This window comes from Salmo salar, unplaced genomic scaffold, assembly GCF_965601325.2.
Source record: "Salmo salar unplaced genomic scaffold, fSalSal1 ptg000432l, whole genome shotgun sequence".
In the NCBI taxonomy this organism is placed as follows: Eukaryota; Metazoa; Chordata; class Actinopteri; order Salmoniformes; family Salmonidae; genus Salmo; species Salmo salar.
The window spans coordinates 1,766,579-1,788,611 of NW_027675387.1; the positions used below are offsets into that span (position 1 = coordinate 1,766,579).

The 22,033-nt window shown below is 41.7% G+C and overlaps 1 protein-coding gene across 1 annotated transcript in view; it reads left to right on the plus strand.

Annotated features, from left to right (window-relative positions):
* Positions 1 to 10,023: 10,023 nt before the first annotated feature.
* Positions 10,024 to 22,033, plus strand: part of LOC145876087 (cell adhesion molecule CEACAM6) — a 222,577-nt gene continuing 210,567 nt past the window's right edge. Inside the window, exon 1 of the mRNA XM_082971875.1 lies at positions 10,024 to 11,137. Within this exon, the coding sequence (XP_082828001.1) occupies position 11,137 (1 nt within the window). The 5' untranslated portion in view covers positions 10,024 to 11,136. The remainder of the gene's footprint in view (positions 11,138 to 22,033) is intronic.

Below are 22,033 nucleotides of genomic sequence, written 5' to 3' on the forward strand. Positions count from 1 at the left end.
GTAGCCTCTGCAATTGGTAATGGTGAGAGGTTAGCATGTTTTGTTGTAGCCTCTGTTATTGGTAATGGTGAGAGGTTAGCATGTTTTGTTGTAGCCTCTGTTATTGGTAATGGTGAGAGGTTAGCATGTTTTGTTGTATCCTCTGTTATTGGTAATGGTGAGAGGTTAGCATGTTTTGTTGTATCCTCTGTTATTGGTAATGGTGAGAGGTTAGCATGTTTTGTTGTATCCTCTGTTATTGGTAATGGTGAGAGGTTAGCATGTTTTGTTGTAGCCTCTGTTATTGGTAATGGTGAGAGGTTAGCATGTTTTGTTGTAGCCTCTGTTATTGGTAATGGTGAGAGGTTAGCATGTTTTGTTGAAGCCTCTGTTATTGGTAATGGTAAGAGGTTAGCATGTTTTGTTGTAGCCTCTGTTATTGGTAATGGTGAGAGGTTAGCATGTTTTGTTGTAGCCTCTGTTATTGGTAATGGTGAGAGGTTAGCATGTTTTGTTGTAGCCTCTGTTATTGGTAATGGTGAGAGGTTAGCATGTTTTGTTGTAGCCTCTGTTATTGGTAATGGTGAGAGGTTAGCATGTTTTGTTGTAGCCTCTGTAACTTTCTCACTCATTCTGATTCATGATTTATTCATGATTTTTCTTAATCATGGCATCATCAGAATTTAATTTTTAATCGTCAATCACATACAGTTGAAGTCGGAAGTTAACATACACTTAGGTTGGAGTCATTAAAACGTGTTTTTGAACCTCTCCACAAATTTCTTGTTAACAAACTATATAGTTTTGGCAAGTCGGTTAGGACATCTACTTTGTGCATGACACAAGTAATTTTTGAAACAATTGTTTACAGACAGATTATTTCACTTATAATTCACTGTATCACAATTCCAGTGGGTCAGAAGTTTACATACACTAAGTTGACTGTGCCTTTAAACAGCATGGAAAATTCCAGAAAATCATGTTATGGCTTTAGAAGCATCTGGTAGGCTAATTGACATCATTTGGATGTATTTCAAGGCCTACCTTCAAACTCAGTGCCTCTTTGCTTGACATCATGGGAAAATAAAAAGAAATCAGCCAAGATCTCAGAAAAAAAATTGTAGACCTCCACAAGTATGGTTCATCCTTGGGAACAATTTCCAAACGCCTGAATGTAACGCGTTCATCTGTTCAATCAATAGTACGCAAGTCTAAACACCATGGGACCACACAGCCGCCATTCCGCTCAGGAAGGAGACGCGTTCTGTCTCCTAGAGATTAACTTACTTTGGTGCAAATCAATCCCAGAACAACAGCAAAGGACCTTGTGAAGATGTTGGAGGAAACAGGTACAAAAGTATCTATATCCACAGTAAAACGAGTCCTATATCGACATAATCTGAAAGGCCGCTCTGCAAGGACGAAGCCACTGCTCCAAAACCACCATAAAAAAAGCCAGACTACAGTTTGCAACTGCACATGGGGACAAAGATCATACTTTTTGAAGAAATGTCCTCTGGTCAGATGAAACAATACAAGAACTGTTTGGCCATAATGACCATCGTTATGTTTGGAGGAAAAAGGGGGAGGCTTGCAAGCCGAAGAACACCATCCCAACCGTGAAGCCCGGGGGTGGCAGCATCATGTTGTGGGGGTGTTTTGCTGCAGGAGGGACTGGTGCACTTCACAAAATAGATGGCATCATGAGGGCGGAAAATTACGTGGATATATTGAAGCAACATCTCAAGACATCAGTCAGGAAGTTAAAGCTTGGTCACAAATGGGTCTTCCAAATGGAAAATGACCCCAAGCATACTTCCAAAGTAGTGGCAAAATGGATTAAGGACAACAAAGTCAAGGTATTGGAGTGGCCATCACAAAACCTTGACCTCAATCCTATAGAAAATTTGTGGGCAGAACTGAAAAAGCGTGTGCGAGCAAGAGGCCTACAAACCTGACTCAGTTACACCAGCTCTTTCAGGAGGAATGGGCCAAAATTCACCCAACTTATTGTGGGAAGCTTGTGGAAGGCTACCCGAAACGTTTAACCCAAGTTAAACCATTTAAAGGCAATGCTACCAAATACTAATTGAGTGTATGTAAACTTCTGACCCACTGGGAATGTGATGAAAGAAATAAAAGCTGAAATTAATCATTTTCTCTACTATTATTCTGACATTTCACATTCTTAAAATAAAGTGGTGATCCTAACTGACCTAAGACAGGGGATTTTTACTAGGATTAAATGTCAGGAATTGTAAAAATTGAGTTTAAATGCATTTGGCTAAGGTATATGTAAACTTCTGACTTCAACTGTATGTATTAAAATACCCTCAAATAAAAGGTGACATTATATACTGTAACCTCATATGAAACATTTGATCTGAAATCCAAAATGTTGGAGTATAGAGCCACATTTAAAATGTTAGCTTCACTGTCAAAATAGATATGGTGTGGACTGTATACTCAATACAATCTAAATCTGATACCTCACTGTCTGTCTTTTGACTGATACTGCTTTTAAACTGGTCTGGTCAGTCTACTCAAATATTTGTACTATACATGTTTCTATCTGCAGGCAATACTTTGATCATTTGTCATTTTTAATGATGATACATTAATTTACGAATAGATATGGAAGGTTTCAGGACACTGATATCTGAATATGTTGAAAAATGATACTGCCACTATTTTCACCACCAAAGCATAGCAGTGTGATTTTAATATGATTTGACTCTTTGCAGGCTGTCAGGCTGTGGAGTCACAGAGGAAGGCTGTGATTCTCTGGTCTCAGCTCTGAGGTCAAACCCCTCACACCTGAGAGAGCTAGACCTGAGTAACAATGACCTGAAGGATTCAGGAGTGAAGCTGCTCTCTGCTGGACTGGGGAATCCCCACTGTAAACTGGAGACTCTGAGGTCAGTATTCCTGTAGTTGGTCAACAAGTGATAACTGTTCACCAGATCCACATGTGTTTACCAGACACACATAGTCCACACCATATGTGTTTGGACAGTGAAGCTTACAGTTTTACATTTGGTGCTATGCTCCAGCATTTTGGATTTGAGATAGAATGTTGGATATTAGGTGACAGTACAGAACGTCACCTTTTGTTTAAAGGTGTTCATACATATACAGTCGTGGCCACAAGTTTTGAGAATGACACAAATATTAATTTTCACAAAGTCTGCTGCTTCAGTGTCTTTAGATATTTTTGTCAGATGTTACTATGGAATACTGAAGTATAATTACAAGCATTTCATAAGTGTCAAAGGCTTTTATTGACAATCATATGAAGTTGAAGCAATGAGTCAATATTTGCAGTGCTGACCATTCTTTTCCAAGACCTCTGCAATCTGCCCTGGCATGCTGTCAATTAACCTCTGGGCCACATCCTGACTGATGGCAGCCCATTCTTGCATAATCAATGCTTGGAGTTTGTCGGAATTTGTGGGTTTTTGTTTGTCCACCTGCCTCTTGAGGATTGACCACAAGTTCTCAATGGGATTAAGGTCTGGGGAGTTTCCTGGCCATGGACCCAAAATATCAATGTTTTGTTCCCAGAGCCACTTAGTTATCACTTTTGCCTTATGGCAAAGTGCTCCATCATGCTGGAAAAGGCATTGTTCGTCACCAAACTGTTCCTGACTGGTTGGGAGAAGTTGCTCTCGGAGGATGTGTTGGTACCATTCTTTATTCATGCTGTGTTCTTTGGCAAAATTGTGAGTGAGCCCACTCCCTTGGCTGAGAAGCAACCCCACACATGAATGGTCTCAGGATGCTTTACTGTTGGCATGACACAGGACTGATGGTAGCTCTCACCTTGCCTTCTCCAGACAAGCTTTTTTCCGGATGCCTCAAACAATCAGAAAGGGGATTCATCAGAAAAAATGACTTACCCCAGTCCTCAGCAATCCAATCCCTGTACCTTTTGCAGAATATCAGTCTGTCCCTGATGTTTTTCCTGGAGAGAAGTTGCTTCTTTGCTGCCCTTCTTGACACCAGGCCATCCTCCGAAAGTCTTCGCCTCACTGTGCGTGCAGATGCACTCACACCTGCCTGCTGCCATTCTTGAGCAAGCTCTGTACTGGTGGTGCCCCGATCCCGCAGCTGAATCAACTTTAGGAGACGGTCCTGGCGTTTGCTGGACTTTCTTGGGCGCCCTGAAGCCTTCTTCACAACAATTGAACCGCTCTCCTTGAAGTTCTTGATGATCCGATAAATGGTTGATTTAGGTGCAATCTTACTGGCAGCAATATCCTTGCCTGTGAAGCCCTTTGTGTGCAAAGCAATGATGATGACACGTGTTTCCTTGCAGGTAACCATGTTGACAGAGGAAGAACAATGATTCCAAGCACCACCCTCCTTTTGAAGCTTCCAGTCTGTTATGCAAACACAATCAGCATGACAGAGTGATCTCCAGCCTTGTCCTCGTCAACACTCACACCTGTGTTACCGAGAGAATCACTGACATGATGTCAGCTGGTCCTTTTGTGGCAGGGCTGAAATGCAGTGGAAATGTTTTTTGGGGATTCAGTTCATTTGCATGGCAAAGAGGGACTTGGCAATTATTTGCAATTTATCTGATCACTCTTCATAACATTCTGGAGTATATGCAAATTGCCATCATACAAACTGAGGCAGCAGACTTTGTGAAAATTAATATTTGTGTCATTCTCAAAACTTTTGGCCAAGACTGTATTTTTTACCGTTTAGATATGAAAGCACTTTATGCATCTAAACTCAACAAAAAAAGAAACATCCCTTTTTCAGGACCCTGTCTTTCAAAGATAATTCGTAAAAATCCAAATAACTTCACAGATCTTCATTGTAAAGGGTTTAAGCACTGTTTCCCCATGCTTGTTCAATGAACCATAAACAATTAATGAACATGCACCTGTGGAACGGTCGTTAAGACACTAACAGCTTACAGATGGTAGGCAATGAAGGTCACAGTTATGAAATCTTAGGACACGAAAGAGGCCTTTCTACTGACTCTGAAAAACACCAAAAGAAAGATGCCCAGGGTCCCTGCTCATCTGCGTGAATGTGCCTTAGGCATGCTGCAAGGAGGCACAAGGACTGCAGATGTGGCCAGGGCAATAAATTGCAATGTTCGTACTATGAGACGCCTTAGACAGCGCTACAGGGAGACAGGACGGACAGCTGATCGTCCTCACAGTGGCAGGGTCACGTGTAACAACACCTGCGCAGGATCGGTACATCCGAACATCACACCTGTGGGACAGGTACAGGATGGCAACAACTGCCCGAGTTACACCAGGAATGCACAATCCCTCCATCAGTCCTCAGACTGTCCGCAACAGGCTGAGATAGACTGGACTGAGGGCTTGTAGACCTGTTGTAAGGCAGGTCCTCACCAGACATCACCGGCAACAACGTCACCTATGGGCACAAACCCACCATCGCTGGACCAGACAGGACTGGCAAAAAGTGCTCTTCACTGACGAGTCGAGGTTTTGGCTCACCAGGGGTGATGGTCGGATTCGCGTTTATCGTCGAAGGAATGAGCGTTACACCGAGGCCTGTACTCTGGAGCGGGATCGATTTGGAGGTGGAGGGTCCGTCATGGTCTGGGGCAGTGTGTTACAGCATCACCGGACTGAGCTTGTTGTCATTGCAGGCAATCTCAACGATGTGCGTTACAGGGAAGACATCCTCCTCTCTCATGTGGTACCCTTCCTGCAGGCTCATCCTGACATGACCCTGCAGCATGACAATGCCACCAGCCATACAGCTTGTTCTGTGCGTGATTTCCTGCAAGACAGGAATGTCAGTGTTCTGCCATGGCCAGCGAAGAGCCCGGATCTCAATCCCATTGAGCACATCTGGGACCTGTTGGATCGGAGGGTGAGGGCTAAGGCCATTCCCCCCCAAAATGTCCAGGAACTTGCAGGTGCCTTGGTGGAAGAGTGGGGTAACATCTCACATCAAGAACTGGCAAATCTGGTGCAGTCCATGAGGAGGAGATGCACTGCAGTACTTAATGCAGCTGGTGGCCACACCAGATACTGACTGTTACTTTTGATTTTGACCCCCCTTTGTTCAGGGACACATTATTCCATTTCTGTGAGTCACATGTCTGTGGAACTTGTTCAGTTTATGTCATAGTTGTTGAATGTTGTTATGTTCATACAAATATTTACACATGTTAAGTTTGATGAAAATAAACGCAAATGACAGTGAGAGGACGTTTCTTTTTTTGCTGAGTTTAGTTCTCCTATTTGAAGAAGTCTTAATTATTTGGACAAATTAATTTAGTCAAAAGTTTAGTGTTGGGTCCAATATTCCATACCTGCAGTGATTACATCAAGCGTGTGATTCTACTAACTTGTTGAATTCATTTCCAGTTTGTCTTGGTTGTGTTTAGGATTATATTTTTCCTAATAGAAACTGAATGGTGAATAATGTCCTGTCATTTTGGAGTCACTTCACTTGTATTGTCAGTAAGAATAGAAGATGTTTCTGAACACTTCTACATTCATGTGGATGCTACCATGATTATGAATAATCAGGAATTAGTCGTGAATAATGAGGAATGAGAAATTTACAGAGGTACAAAGATCATACCCCCTCTGTCATTGGTAATGGTGAGATGTTAGCATGTTTTGTTGTAGCCTCTGTTATTGGTAATGGTGAGAGGTTAGCATGTTTTGTTGTAGCCTCTGTTATTGGTAATGGTGAGAGGTTAGCATGTTCTGTTGTATCCTCTGTTATTGGTAATGGTGAGAGGTTAGCATGTTTTGTTGTAGCCTCTGTTATTGGTAATGGTGAGAGGTTAGCATGTTTTGTTGTAGCCTCTGTATTGGTAATGGTGAGAGGTTAGCATGTTTTGTTGAAGCCTCTGTTATTGGTAATGGTGAGAGGTTAGCATGTTTTGTTGTAGCCTCTGTTATTGGTAATGGTGAGAGGTTAGCATGTTTTGTTGTAGCCTCTGTTATTGGTAATGGTGAGAGGTTAGCATGTTTTGTTGTATCCTCTGTAACTCTCTCACTCATTATTATTCATGATCTTTCTCGATCATGGCAGTCACAGGCTTGATGTAGTCATTGCAGTCAAAGAATATGGGACCAAATACTAATCATTTGACTAATTTAATACACTATGAGTTAATTGGTCAGAAAACATATGACTTCTTTAAATAGGGGGACTAGATACATAAAGTGCTTTCATTTTTCTAAATGGTGAAACAGATATGTATGAAAATATCCTCAAATAAAAGGTGACATTATATACTGTCACCTCATATGAAACATTTGATCTGAAATCCAAAATGTTGGAGTTTAGAGCCTCATTTAAAATGTTATCTTCACTGTCAAAATAGATATGGTGTGGACTGTATACTCAATACAATCTAAATCTGATACCTCACTGTCTGTCTTTTGACTGATACTGCTTTTAAACTGGTCTGGTCAGTCTACTCAAATATTTGTACTATACATGTTTCTATCTGCAGGCAATACTTTGATCATTTGTCATTTTTAATGATACATTCATTTACGAATAGATATGGAAGGTTTCATATGTTGAAAAATTATACTGCTACTATTTTCACCACCAAAGAATAGCAGTGTGATTTTAATATGATTTGACTCTTTGCAGGCTGTCAGGCTGTAAACTCAGAAAGACATCCTGTAAAGTGTTGGCCTCAGTTCTCAGTTCAAACCCCTCACACCTGAGAGAGCTGGACCTGAGTAACAATGACCTGAAGGATTCAGGAGTGAAGCTGCTCTCTGCTGGACTGGGGAATCCCCACTGTAAACTGGAGACTCTGAGGTCAGTATTATCAGATATGAAAGTACTTTATGCATGTAGTTCTCCCATTTGAAAAAGTCGTAATTATTCGGACATATTACTTATAGTGTATTAAAGTAGTCATAAGTTTAGCATGTTGTCCCATATTCCATGCCCGCTGTCACGTTTCTCTAAGACAGAACCCAGAAGCAGACCAGGACAAGGTGAGTAAAATGAAGGTGAGTATTTATTGGTAGTCTTGATGTGTAATTTGAGTGATCCAGGAGACGAAGCGGAGGTGAGTTGATGAGAGTAGATGGGTGGATTCAATGACGTCACTGTATCCACCGACGGCCAGGCAAGGGAGTTGAATGTTCCGGGAGGATGACTGTAGACAGAGTAAACGGGGGGGAGTAACCAGTAACAAGAACAAAACAACAAGACTAGCTCAGGAAACATGAGGCTGTTCGTTGCTAACGATCCAGCAGGGAATGGATGTCAGCTCAGGGCTTATGAAGAGGTGATGATCAGGACCAGGTGTGCAGAAGGTTGATGAGATGCAGGTGTAGGGTAATCACTAGATCTCCCGCCTAACTTCGTCGCCTAGCAACCAGATAGGGTAATAATATCACTAGATCTCCCGCCTAACTTCGTCGCCTGGCAACCAGACAGGGTAATAATATCACTAGATCTCCCGCCTAACTTCGTCGCCTAGCAACCAGATAGGTTTCTGAACGCACCCTTAGACTCCAAACAGAAAACAGTCAGCTCAGGCAGAAACAGACTCAGGAAGCGGGATTCCTGACACCTGCAGTGAGGCTTGTGATTCTACTAACTTGTTGAATTCATTTGCAGTTGGTCTTGGTTGTGTTTTGGATGATGTTTTTCCTAATGGATACTGAATAGTAAATAATGTCCTGTCATTTTGGAGTCACTTCACTTCTATTGTCAGTGACTTCTACATTCATGTGGATGCTACCATGATTATGAATAACCATGAATGAATCGTGAATGATGATAAATGAGAAACGGAGGCACAAAGATCAAACCCCCTCTGTTATTGGTAATGGTGAGAGGTTAGCATGTTTTGTTGTAGCCTCTGTTATTGGTAATGGTGAGAGGTTAGCATGTTTTGTTGTAGCCTCTGTTATTGGTAATGGTGAGAGGTTAGCATGTTTTGTTGTAGCCTCTGTTATTGGTAATGGTGAGAGGTTAGCATGTGTTGTTGTAGCCTCTGTTATTGGTAATGGTGAGAGGTTAGCATGTTTTGTTGTAGCCTCTGTTATAGGTAATGGTGAGAGGTTAGCATGTTTTGTTGTAGCCTCTGTTATTGGTAATGGTGAGAGGTTAGCATGTTTTGTTGTATCCTCTGTTATTGGTAATGGTGAGAGGTTAGCATGTTTTGTTGTATCCTCTGTTATTGGTAATGGTGAGAGGTTAGCATGTTTTGTTGTATCCTCTGTTATTGGTAATGGTGAGAGGTTAGCATGTTTTGTTGTAGCATCTGTTATTGATAATGGTGAGAGGTTAGCATGTTTTGTTGTAGTCTCTGTTATTGGTAATGGTGAGAGGTTAGCATGTTTTGTTGTATCCTCTGTCATTGGTAATGGTGAGAGGTTAGCATGTTTTGTTGTAGCCTCTGTTATTGGTAATGGTTAGAGGTTAGCATGTTTTGTTGTAGCCTCTGTTATTGGTAATGGTGAGAGGTTAGCATGTTTTGTTGTATCCTCTGTTATTGGTAATGGTGAGAGGTTAGCATGTTTTGTTGTATCCTCTGTTATTGGTAATGGTGAGAGGTTAGCATGTTTTGTTGTAGCCTCTGTTATTGGTAATGGTGAGAGATTAGCATGTTTTGTTGTAGCTTCTGTTATTGGTAATGGTGAGAGGTTAGCATGTTTTGTTGTAGCCTCTGTTATTGGTAATGGTGAGAGGTTAGCATGTTTTGTTGTAGCCTCTGTTATTGGTAATGGTGAGAGGTTAGCATGTTTTGTTGTATCCTCTGTTATTGGTAATGGTGAGGGGTTAGCATGTTTTGTTGTAGCCTCTGTTATTGGTAATGGTGAGAGGTTAGCATGTTTTGTTGTAGCCTCTGTTATTGGTAATGGTGAGAGGTTAGCATGTTTTGTTGTAGCCTCTGTTATTGGTAATGGTGAGAGGTTAGCATGTTTTGTTGTAGCCTCTGTTATTGGTAATGGTGAGAGGTTAGCATGTTTTGTTGTAGCCTCTGTTATTGGTAATGGTGAGAGGTTAGCATGTTTTGTTGTAGTCTCTGTTATTGGTAATGGTGAGAGGTTAGCATGTTTTGTTGTAGCCTCTGTTATTGGTAACGGTGAGAGGTTAGCATGTTTTGTTGTATCCTCTGTTATTGGTAATGGTGAGGGGTTAGCATGTTTTGTTGTAGCCTCTGTTATTGGTAATGGTGAGAGGTTAGCATGTTTTGTTGTAGCCTCTGTTATTGGTAATGGTGAGAGGTTAGCATGTTTTGTTGTAGCTTCTGTAACTTTCTCACTATTATTCATGATTCATTCATGATTTTTCTTAATCATGGCATCATCAGGATGCTTTTAGTAGTGTTTAGAAACATGTTATCTACTCACTTGTAAATAAAATGACTCCAGTCACCATCTGTAATGAACACGATGGGAGACAGAGAGCTGGTTTCAAGCGCAGGGCTCAGCAGGTGTTTATTGTAAAGGACCACAGGAGGAGGCAGGTAGCTGGGTCCAGGGGCAGGCAGAAGGTCATACACAGGGGGTCCAAAAAGGCAACAGTACAGGCAGGGAAACGGCTAAAGGCATCATTAGAGAGGCAGGCAAAAACTATCATTCACAGGAGGATTATATACTGTCACCTCATATGAAACATTTGATCTGAAATCCAAAATGTTGGAGTTTAGAGCCACATTTAAAATGTTATCTCCACTGTCAAAATAGATATGTGGACTGTATACTCAATACAATCTAAATCTGATACCTCACTGTCTGTCTTTTGACTGATACTGCTTTTAAACTGGTCTGGTCAGTCTACTCAAATATTTGTACTATACATGTTTCTATCTGCAGGCAAAACTTTGATAATTTGTAATTTATATTATGATACATTAATTTATGAATAGATATGGAAGGTTTTAGGACACTGATATATCTGAATATGTTGAAGAAATATACTGCCACTATTTTCACCACCAAAGAATAGCAGTGTGATTTTAATATGATTTGACTCTTTGCAGGCTGTCAGGCTGTCTAGTCACAGAGGAAGGCTGTGCTTCTCTGGTCTCAGCTCTGAGGTCAAACCCCTCACACCTGAGAGAGCTGGACCTGAGCTACAATCACCCAGGAGACTCAGGAGTCAGACTGCTCTCTGCTGGACTGGAGGATCCACACTGCAGACTGGAGAAACTCAAGTATGTAGAGGGTTTATGTCAATGTTCATATCAGACATGTTGGACTTTTCAGGCTGGTTAATACAATCATTCTGACCACCACTTGGACAAAGTGATGTGTGTGTGTGTGTGTGTGTGTGTGTGTGTGTGTGTGTGTGTGTGTGTGTGTGTGTGTGTGTGTGTGTGTGTGTGTGTGTGTGTGTGTGTGTGTGTGTGTGTGTGTGTGTGTGTGTGTGTGTTCAGGTGTGTGTGTGTGTGTGTGTGTGTGTGTGTGTTCAGGTGTGTGTGTGTGTGTTCAGGTGTATCCCTCAATGACTGTCTGTTTTTCTGCTTACCGCTACAGTGTGGAACATGGTGGAGAGAACAGAATGAAACCTGGAATTAGAAAATGTGAGTGTTGACTGCTGTGAAGAATATGACTAAGAATAAGTCTTAATTCAAGTTAAGTCAAAGACCACCATCATTACTGACTTGGTCATATTAAATATCAGCTGGAGTTCTACAGAAGCACAAATCAGGGACACCAACGTTTACAAAGAGTTGCTTTGACAATGTCTGTCTGTGTGTGTGTGTGTGTGTGTGTGTGTGTGTGTGTAATTAATGTGAATAAGTGTGTTTTATATTGCCATACAGTATAACATATGATCATTCAACAAGTCTCAAGTTACCTTAACTTCTCCTTTTGATACCTAGAAACATCTACATTAAATGAATTAGTGAAAAGTGAGTTAACATTCTAATGTGAATGATGATGATTTCTAATATTGTGTCTGGTTTCATCCATCAGATGTCTGTGATCTCACACTGGACCCAAACACAGTAAACAGACTCCTCTCTCTGTCTGAGGAGAACAGAAAGGTGACATGGAGGAGAGGGAGGCAGACGTATCCTGATCACCCAGAGAGATTTGAGGACTGTTACCAGGTGCTGTGTAGAGAGGGTCTGACTGGGCGCTGTTACTGGGAGGTAGAGTGGAGTGGGATAATGGGGGCTGGTATAGGAGTGACATATAAAGGAATCAGCAGGAGAGGAGTGGTTAAGGACTGTTGTCTTGGACACAATGACAAGTCCTGGTGTCTGTTCTGCTCTAACAACAGATACTCTGCCAGGCATAATAATAATCCCACTACCATAGACGTCCCCTCCTCCAGCTGGTATAATAATAACTCCACTACCATAGACGTCCCCTCCTCCAGATCCCACAGAGTAGGAGTGTATCTGGACTGGCCAGCCGGCACTCTGTCCTTCTATAGAGCCTCCTCTGACACACTGACCCACCTGATCACATTCACCTCCACATTCACTGAGCCCCTCTATCCAGGGTTTAGTGTTGATTATGAATCCTCAGTGTCCCTGAAATAATAACTGGACACACACACACACACACACACACACACACACACACACACACACACACACACACACACACACACACACACACACACACAAACACACACACACACTGGACACACACACACACTGGACACACTGGACACACACACACACTGGACACACACACACACACTGAACACACACTGAACACACACACACACTGAACACACACTGAACACACACACACACACACACACACTGAACACACACACACACACACACACACACTGAACACACACACTGAACACACACACACACACACACTGAACACACACACACACACACACACACTGAACACACACACACACACACACACTGAACACACACACACACACACTGGACACACACACACACACACACACTGGACACACACACACACACACACACACTGGACACACACACACACACACACACTGAACACACACTGAACACACACACACACTCAACACACACACACTGAACACACACACACTGGGCACACACACACACACACTGGGCACACACACACACACACTGGGCACACACACACACACACTGGGCACACACACACTGGGCACACACACACACACACTGGGCACACACACACTGGGCACACACACACACACACACTGGGCACACACACACACACACACTGGACACACACACACACACACTGGACTCACACACACACACACTGGACTCACACACACACACACTGGACTCACACACACACACACTGGACTCACACACACACACACTGGACTCACACACACACACACTGGACTCACACACACACACACACTGGACTCACACACACACACACACTGGACTCACACACACACACACACTGGACTCACACACACACACACACTGGACTCACACACACACACACACTGGACACACACACACACACACTGGACACACACACACACACCTGGACACACACACACACACCTGACACACACACACACACTGGACACACACACACACACACACTGGACACACACACACACTGGACACACACACACACACACACTGGACACACACACACACACACACACACACACACACACACACTGGACAAACACACACACTGGACACACACTGGACACACACAAACACACACACACACACACACTGGACACACACACACTGGACAAACACACACACACACACACACACACACACACACACACACACACACTGGACTCACACACACTGGACACACACACACACACTGGACTCACACACACTGGACACACACACACACACACACACACATACACACACAGGACACACTCTCACACACACACACACACATGCGCATCTTCCTATAATTGTGAGGACCTTGACCCATGACCTCTTACAATAACACCGTTAGTCTTTCCACAAGACTCCCATGAAGTTATAGTGTGACGTTATGAGTCGACGTTAAAGTAACATTTTCACAACATACTGCACTTGTTTTATCCTGTTTTAGATGTATCCTCTGTTTAAACATTTAAACTCTTACAATAACACTGTTAAAATACCAATGTGATAATTTCTTGTCTTTTATGTTGGAAAAACAAATTGTACAATTATATGTGGACATACGCTCCATAGTTGTACAAGTATACATGGTTATATTGTACTTTTCATAATAAAACATACTTGAAACAAGAAACAGCATGTTAATAGTGAAAACAGTTTAGTTATTGATTTTACATCGTCTCTGTCAGGTTGACGTTAACCTGCGACTGGTTACATGAAACAAATATGAACTGAAATACAAAACAATTAACTATGTACAACAGAGTGTTGTGATGCAGGGTTACTATAGCAACAGGGTGTTGTGATGCAGGGTTACTATAGCAACAGGGTGTTGTGATGCAGGGTCACTATAGCAACAGAGTGTTGTGATGCAGGGTCACTATAGCAACAGAGTGTTGTGATGCAGGGTCACTATAGCAACAGAGTGTTGTGATGCAGGGTCACTATAGCAACAGAGTGTTGTGATGCAGGGTTACTATAGCAACAGAGTGTTGTGATGCAGGGTTACTATAGCAACAGGGTGTTGTGATGCAGGGTTACTATAGCAACAGGGTGTTGTGATGCAGGGTTACTATAGCAACAGAGTGTTGTGATGCAGGGTCACTATAGCAACAGGGTGTTGTGATGCAGGGTTACTATAGCAACAGGGTGTTGTGATGCAGGGTTACTATAGTAACAGAGTGTTGTGATGCAGGGTCACTATAGCAACAGAGTGTTGTGATGCAGGGTTACTATAGCAAAAGAGTGTTGTGATGCAGGGTTACTATAGCAACAGGGTGTTGTGATGCAGGGTTACTATAGCAACAGGGTGTTGTGATGCAGGGTTACTATAGCAACAGAGTGTTGTGATGCAGGGTCACTATAGCAACAGGGTGTTGTGATGCAGGGTTACTATAGCAACAGGGTGTTGTGATGCAGGGTTACTATAGCAACAGGGTGTTGTGATGCAGGGTTACTATAGCAACAGTGTTGTGATGCAGGGTTACTATCTCTGCTCTCTCTGCTCTCTCTCTACTCTCTGCTCTCTCTCTGCTCCCTGCTCTCTCTCTGCTCTCTCTCTGCTCTCTCTGCACTCTCTCTGCTCTCTCTGCACTCTCTGCTTTTCCTGCTCTCTATGCTCTCTGTTCTCTCTGCTCTCTCGTCTCTCTCTCTTCTCTCTGCTCTCTCTCTCTTTTCTCTGCTGCTCTCTCTCTTTTCTCTGCTCTCTCTGCTCTCTCTCTGCTCTCTCTCTGCTCTTTCTGCTCTCTCTCTCTGCTCTCTCTCTGCTCTCTCTCAGCCTGCTCCCTGCTCTCTCTCTGCTCTTTCTGCTCTCTCTCTCTGCTCTCTGCTCTGCTGCTCTCTCTCTGCTCTCTCTCTCTCTGCTCTGCTGCTCTCTCTCTTTTCTCTGCTCTCTGCTCTCTCTCTCTCTGCTCTCTCTCTCTGCTCTCTCTCTGCTCTCTGCTCTGCTGCTCTTTCTCTGCTCTCTCTCTTTCTCTGCTCTGCTGCTCTTTCTCTTTTCTCTGCCCTCGCTGCTCTCTCTCTGCTCTTTCTGCTCTCTCGCTCTGCTCTCTGCTCTCTTCTCACTCACTGCTCTCTGCTCTCTCTCTCTATTCTCTCTCTCTGTTTTCTGCTCTCTCTCTCTGCTCTCTCAGCCTGCTCCCTCTCTCTGCGCTCTCTCTCCCTCTGCTCTCTCTGTTCTCTGCGCTCTCTCTCGCTCTGCTCTCTCTGCTCTCTGCTCTCCCTCTGCTCTCTCTGCTCTCTCTCTCCCTCTGCTCTCTCTGCTCTCTCTCTCTCTGCTCTCTCTCTCACTGCTCTCTCCCTCTGCTCTCTCTCTCTGCTTTCCCTGCACTCTCTCTCTCTGCTCTTTGCTCTCTCTGCTCTCTCAGCCTGCTCTCTGTTCTCTGCTCTCTCTGTTCTCTGCTCTCTCAGCCTGCTCCCTCTCTCTTCTCTCTCTGCTCTCTCTCTCTGCTCTCTCTGCGCTCTCTCTCTCTGCTCTCTCTCTCTGCTCTCTCTCTCTCTCTTCTCTCTCTGCTCTCTCTGCTCTCTCTCTCTGCTCTCTCTCTCTGCTCTCTCTGCGCTCTCTCTCTCTGCTCTCTCTCTCTGCTCTCTCTGCTCTCTCTCTCTCTCTGCTCTCTCTGCTCTCTCTCTCTGCTCTCTCTGCTCTCTCTCTCTGCTCTCTCTGCTCTCTCTCTCTGCTCTCTCTGCTCTCTCTCTTTCTGCTCTCTCCCTCTCTGCTTTCGTGTCTTTGGTTATGCCAGATTAAGTGATATGACATGCTATCCTATAAAATCCTTTCTCTGTAATTAATATCACCTGATTAGCTAATCATGTAAATGTAATTAACTAGAAAGTCGGGACACCACGGAAGAGTGTTTATAGAGCCATTATCTTCCGAATAAACTCTTAACCTGATGGGGATAGGGGGCAGTATTTGCACGGCCGGATAAAAAACATACCCGATTTAATTTGGTTACTACTCCTGCACAGTAACTAGAATATGCATATAATTAGATTTGGATAGAAAACACTCTATAGTTTCTAAAACTGTTTTAATGGTGTCTGTGAGTATAACAAAACTCATATGGCAGTCAAAACCCTGAGACAAATCCTAACAGGAAGTGGAAATCTGATGTGTGGAATCACTTTCAAGCCTTTGCCATTGAAACTCACAGGGACTTATTAATCATTTAGCACTTCCTAAGGCTTCCACTAGATGTCAACAGTCTTTACAAAGTGGTTTGAGTCTTCTATGGTAGAAACTGACCCAAAGAGAGGCTTGGGAAGTTGGTCACAGGGGGAGGGCCATTACTACTATGACGTCGGCGCCCATGGGAACCCTTTTGTTCCGAAACGTTTAGTAAGACAATGCAATCGTCCGCCTTGAATATTATTGAAGCTCTGGTTGAAAAAGGCCCTAAAGATTTATGTTATACAACGTTTGACATGTTTGAACGAACGTAAATATATATTTTTTGCACATTCGTGACGACATGTCCCGCGCGCTTCAGTACATTATGAGTAGCCTTCGGAACGCGCTAACAAGAAGGAACTATTGGGACATAAATTATTAACTTTTTCGAACAAAACTACATTTGTTGTGGACCTGGGATTCCTGGAAGTGCCTTCTGATGAAGATAATCAAAAGGTAAGGGAATATTTACAATAGTATATTTGATTTTAGATGGTTCCAAGATGGCGCTAACCTGTATCGCCTAGCCTATTTTTCTGAGCATATCACGTCGTTTATTGCAAAGTGTGATTTCCCAGTAAAGTTATTTTTAAATCTGGCAATGCGGTGCCAAATGGCCAAGAGGAGAAGACTGGGGGACACATGATGGAGGCAATGTCTGAAACCTATCGTCTTCACTCTTTTGAGTACCGGACTCCGGTTGCTTGGATGGATAGTCATGCTGTAGAGCGTGACCATTCTGGACTTCCTCCAGATGGTACCTAAGGGTGGTATTCTGCTGCATGGCAGAGTCCACTTGAGTACTTAGAGTACTGATTTTTGGACACGTGAGTGTCGCACTTGCTCCTTTCGGCTATAAAAAATGATACAGCTGTCTTTCATAAGATCAAACTGAACTAACTGCTATCTTGAAATGTTGAAAAAGTGTTTTTAAATAGGCATCCTATCATTTGAAAATTAATCGAAAGGCTAAGTGATTCTCCTCCTGACAAGAAGTTGACAGTCTTCAAACATAGTGCAAAAAAAGTGGGCATGAACATAGAATATTTTTGGGTCCAAAAAAATAATATACAGCTGTCTTTAATAAGATCAAACTGAACTAACTGCTATCTTGAAATGTTGAAAAAGTGTTTTTAAATAGCTCAGTCTTATCACTCAATATAAGTCAAAATCTGTCACTTCCAGGACTGCTCATTTTGTCAGAAATGAAAAAAATAACCCAACTCAAACATCTGCTACCTTGAAATGTCCAAAAAATGTATTTAAATGGGCCTACCAGACATCTTCTGGGGAGAAGAAGGCTCGATCTTCTCTCAAGAAGGACAATCTTCATACCATAAGATAGTTCTTCTTGAGAGAAGATAATGAGACGGTCAGGTAGAGAAGACCAGACAAATGGTCCACCCACACAGACCTTGTGGTGAAGAAATCAGAACAGCACCTCTTCAACCTCCGGAGGCTGAAACCACAGTGTCGCAACCACAGGGCTCTCCAGAGGGTGGTGCGTTCTGCCCAACATATCACCGGGGTCAAAGTGCCTGCCCTCCAGGACATCTACAGCACCTGGTGTCACAGGAAGGTCAAGAAGATCATCAAGGACCTCAGCCACCCAGAGGACCTCAGCCACCCAGAGGACCTCAGCCACCCAGAGGACCTCAGCCGCTGGTCACTTTAATAATGTTTACTGTTTTACCCACTTCATATGTATATACTGTATTCTAGTCCTGGTTCATCCTATATAACTACTGCTGTCCACTTCATATGTATATACTGTATTCTAGTCCTGGTTCATCCTATATAACTACTGCTGTCCACTTCATATGAATATACTGTATTCTAGTCATGGTTCATCCTATATAACTACTGCTGTCCACTTCATATGTATATACTGTATTCTAGTCCTGGTTCATCCGATATAACTACTGCTGTCCACTTCATATGTATATACTGTACTCTAGTCCTGGTTCATCCTATATAACTACTACTGTCCACTTCATATGTATATACTGTATTCTAGTCATGGTTCATCCTATATAACTACTGCTGTCCACTTCATATGTATATACTGTATTCTAGTCCTGGTTCATCCTATATAACTACTGCTGTCCACTTCATATGTATATATTGTATTCTAGTCCTGGTTCATCCTATATAACTACTACTGTCCACTTCATATGTATATACTGTATTCTAGTCATGGTTCATCCTATATAACTACTACTGTCCACTTCATATGTATATACTGTATTCTAGTCCTGGTTCATCCTATATAACTACTACTGTCCACTTCATATGTATATACTGTATTCTAGTCCTGGTTCATCCTATATAACTACTGCTGTCCACTTCATATGTATATACTGTATTCCAGTCATGGTTCATCCTATATAACTACTGCTGTCCACTTCATATGTATATACTGTATTCTAGTCATGGTTCATCCTATATAACTACTGCTGTCCACTTCATATGTATATACTGTATTCTAGTCCTGGTTCATCCTATATAACTACTGCTGTCCACTTCATATGTATATACTCTATTCTAGTCATGGTTCATCCTATATAACTACTGCTGTCCACTTCATATGTATATACTGTACTCTAGTCCTGGTTCATCCTATATAACTACTACTGTCCACTTCATATGAATATACTGTATTCTAGTCATGGTTCATCCTATATAACTACTGCTATCCACTTCATATGTATATACTGTATTCTAGTCCTGGTTCATCCTATATAACTACTGCTGTCCACTTCATATGTATATACTGTATTCTAGTCATGGTTCATCCTATATAACTACTACTGTCCACTTCATATGAATATACTGTATTCCAGTCATGGTTCATCCTATATAACTACTGCTGTCCACTTCATATGTATATACTGTATTCTAGTCCTGGTTCATCCTATATAACTACTGCTGTCCACTTCATATGTATATACTGTATTCCAGTCATGGTTCATCCTATATAACTACTGCTGTCCACTTCATATGTATATACTGTATTCTAGTCCTGGTTCATCCTATATAACTACTGCTGTCCACTTCATATGTATATACTGTATTCTAGTCCTGGTTCATCCTATATAACTACTGCTGTCCACTTCATATGTATATACTGTATTCCAGTCATGGTTCATCCTATATAACTACTGCTGTCCACTTCATATGTATATACTGTATTCTAGTCCTGGTTCATCCTATATAACTACTACTGTCCACTTCATATGTATATACTGTATTCTAGTCATGGTTCATCCTATATAACTACTACTGTCCACTTCATATGTATATACTGTATTCTAGTCAAGGACTATCCTATTTAATTATTGCTGTCCACATACTGTTCTTCAGATATACTACATATTTGATCCATATTACCTATACATCCCTTTACATTTATATATACACTACCGGTCAAAAGTTTTAGAACAATTAAGGCTTTTTCTTTATTTGTACTATTTTCAACATTGTGTAATAATAGTGAAGACATCAAGACTATGAAATATCAGATATGGAATCATGTAGTAACCAAAAAAAGTGTTATATTTATATATTTTATATTTGAGATTCTTCAAAGTAGCCACCCTTTGCCTTGATGACAGCTTTGCACAATCTTGGCATTCTCTCAACCAGCTTCATGAGATAGTCACCTGGAATGCATTTCAATTAACAGGTGTGCCTTGTTAATTTGTGGAATTTCTTTCCTTCTAAATGCGTTTGAGCAAATCAGTTGTGTTGTGACAAGGTAGGGGTGGTATACAGAAGATAAGCCCTATTTGGTAAAAGACCAAGTCCATATTATGGCAAGAACAGCTCAAATAAGCAAAGAGAAACGACATGAATGTAAAAATAAAGAAAAACCCTTGAATGAGTAAGTGTGTCCCAACATTTGACTGGTACTGTATATATATATATATACTCCAGACTGGTTCTGTGTATATATATATATATATATATACTCCAGACGGGTACTGTGTGTATATATATATATATACTCCAGACTGGTTCTGTGTATATATATATATATATACTCCAGACGGGTACTGTGTGTATATATATATATATACTCCAGACTGGTTCTGTGTATATATATATACTCCAGACTGGTACTGTGTGTGTGTATATATATATATATATATATATATATACTCCAGACTGGTTCTGTGTGTATGTGTGTGTATATATATGTGTGTATATATATATACTCCAGACTGGTTCTGTGTGTGTGTGTGTATATATATATATATATATATATATATATATATATATATATATATATATATATACACACACACATATACACACATATATATATACACACATATACACACAGTATATACTCACAGTATATATATTTATATTCCAGGACTCCAACATTGTTCATCCTAATATTTCTATATTTCTTAATTCCTTTACTTTTTACTGTCACGTCCTGACCAGTAATAGGGGTTATTTGTTATTGTAGTTTGGTCAGGACGTGGCAGGGGGTGTTTGTTTTATGTGGTTCGGGCTATGTATTTAGGTAGAGGGGTGTTTGGTTTATGTGGTTTGGGCTATGTATTTAGGTAGAGGGGTGTTTGGTTTATGTGGTTCGGGCTATGTATTTAGGTAGAGGGGTGTTTGGTTTATGTGGTTCGGGCTATGTATTTAGGTAGAGGGGTGTTTGGTTTATGTGGTTCGGGCTATGTATTTAGGTAGAGGGGTGTTTGGTTTATGTGGTTCGGGCTATGTATTTAGGTAGAGGGGTGTTTGGTTTATGTGGTCCGGGGTTTGTTAGTCTATGTTCTATGTTAGTGTATTTCTATGTTCTGTCTTGTCTATTGTAGTTCTATGTTTAGTTAATTGGGGTTGGACCTTCAATTGGAGGCAGCTGGTTATCGTTGCCTCTGATTGAAGGTCCTATAATTAGGAGTTTGTTAGTCATGGGGGTTTTGTGGCAGATTGTTGCTGTGTATAGCTTTGTTCCTTACCGGCCTGTTCTTTGTTTTGGTTTTCCTTCTTTGTCCTTTAATAAAAGAAGATGAGTGTACATTTTCCCGCTGCGTCTTGGTCTAAACCCTACATGACATTTACATTAGGGTGTATTGTTAGATACTACTGCACTGTTGGAACCAGGAACACAAGCATTTCACTACACCCATAATAACATCTACTAAATATGTGTATGTGACCAATAACATTTTTATTTGATTGTATTTTTGAAAGTGTTACATAATTCTCAATCCGCTTTGCGTCGTGCCTAAAAACAGCACTTAGCCGTGGTACTGTATATTAGCCATATACTGTCACGACTTCCACCGAAGTCATTTCCTCTCCTTGTTCGGCGGTCGGCG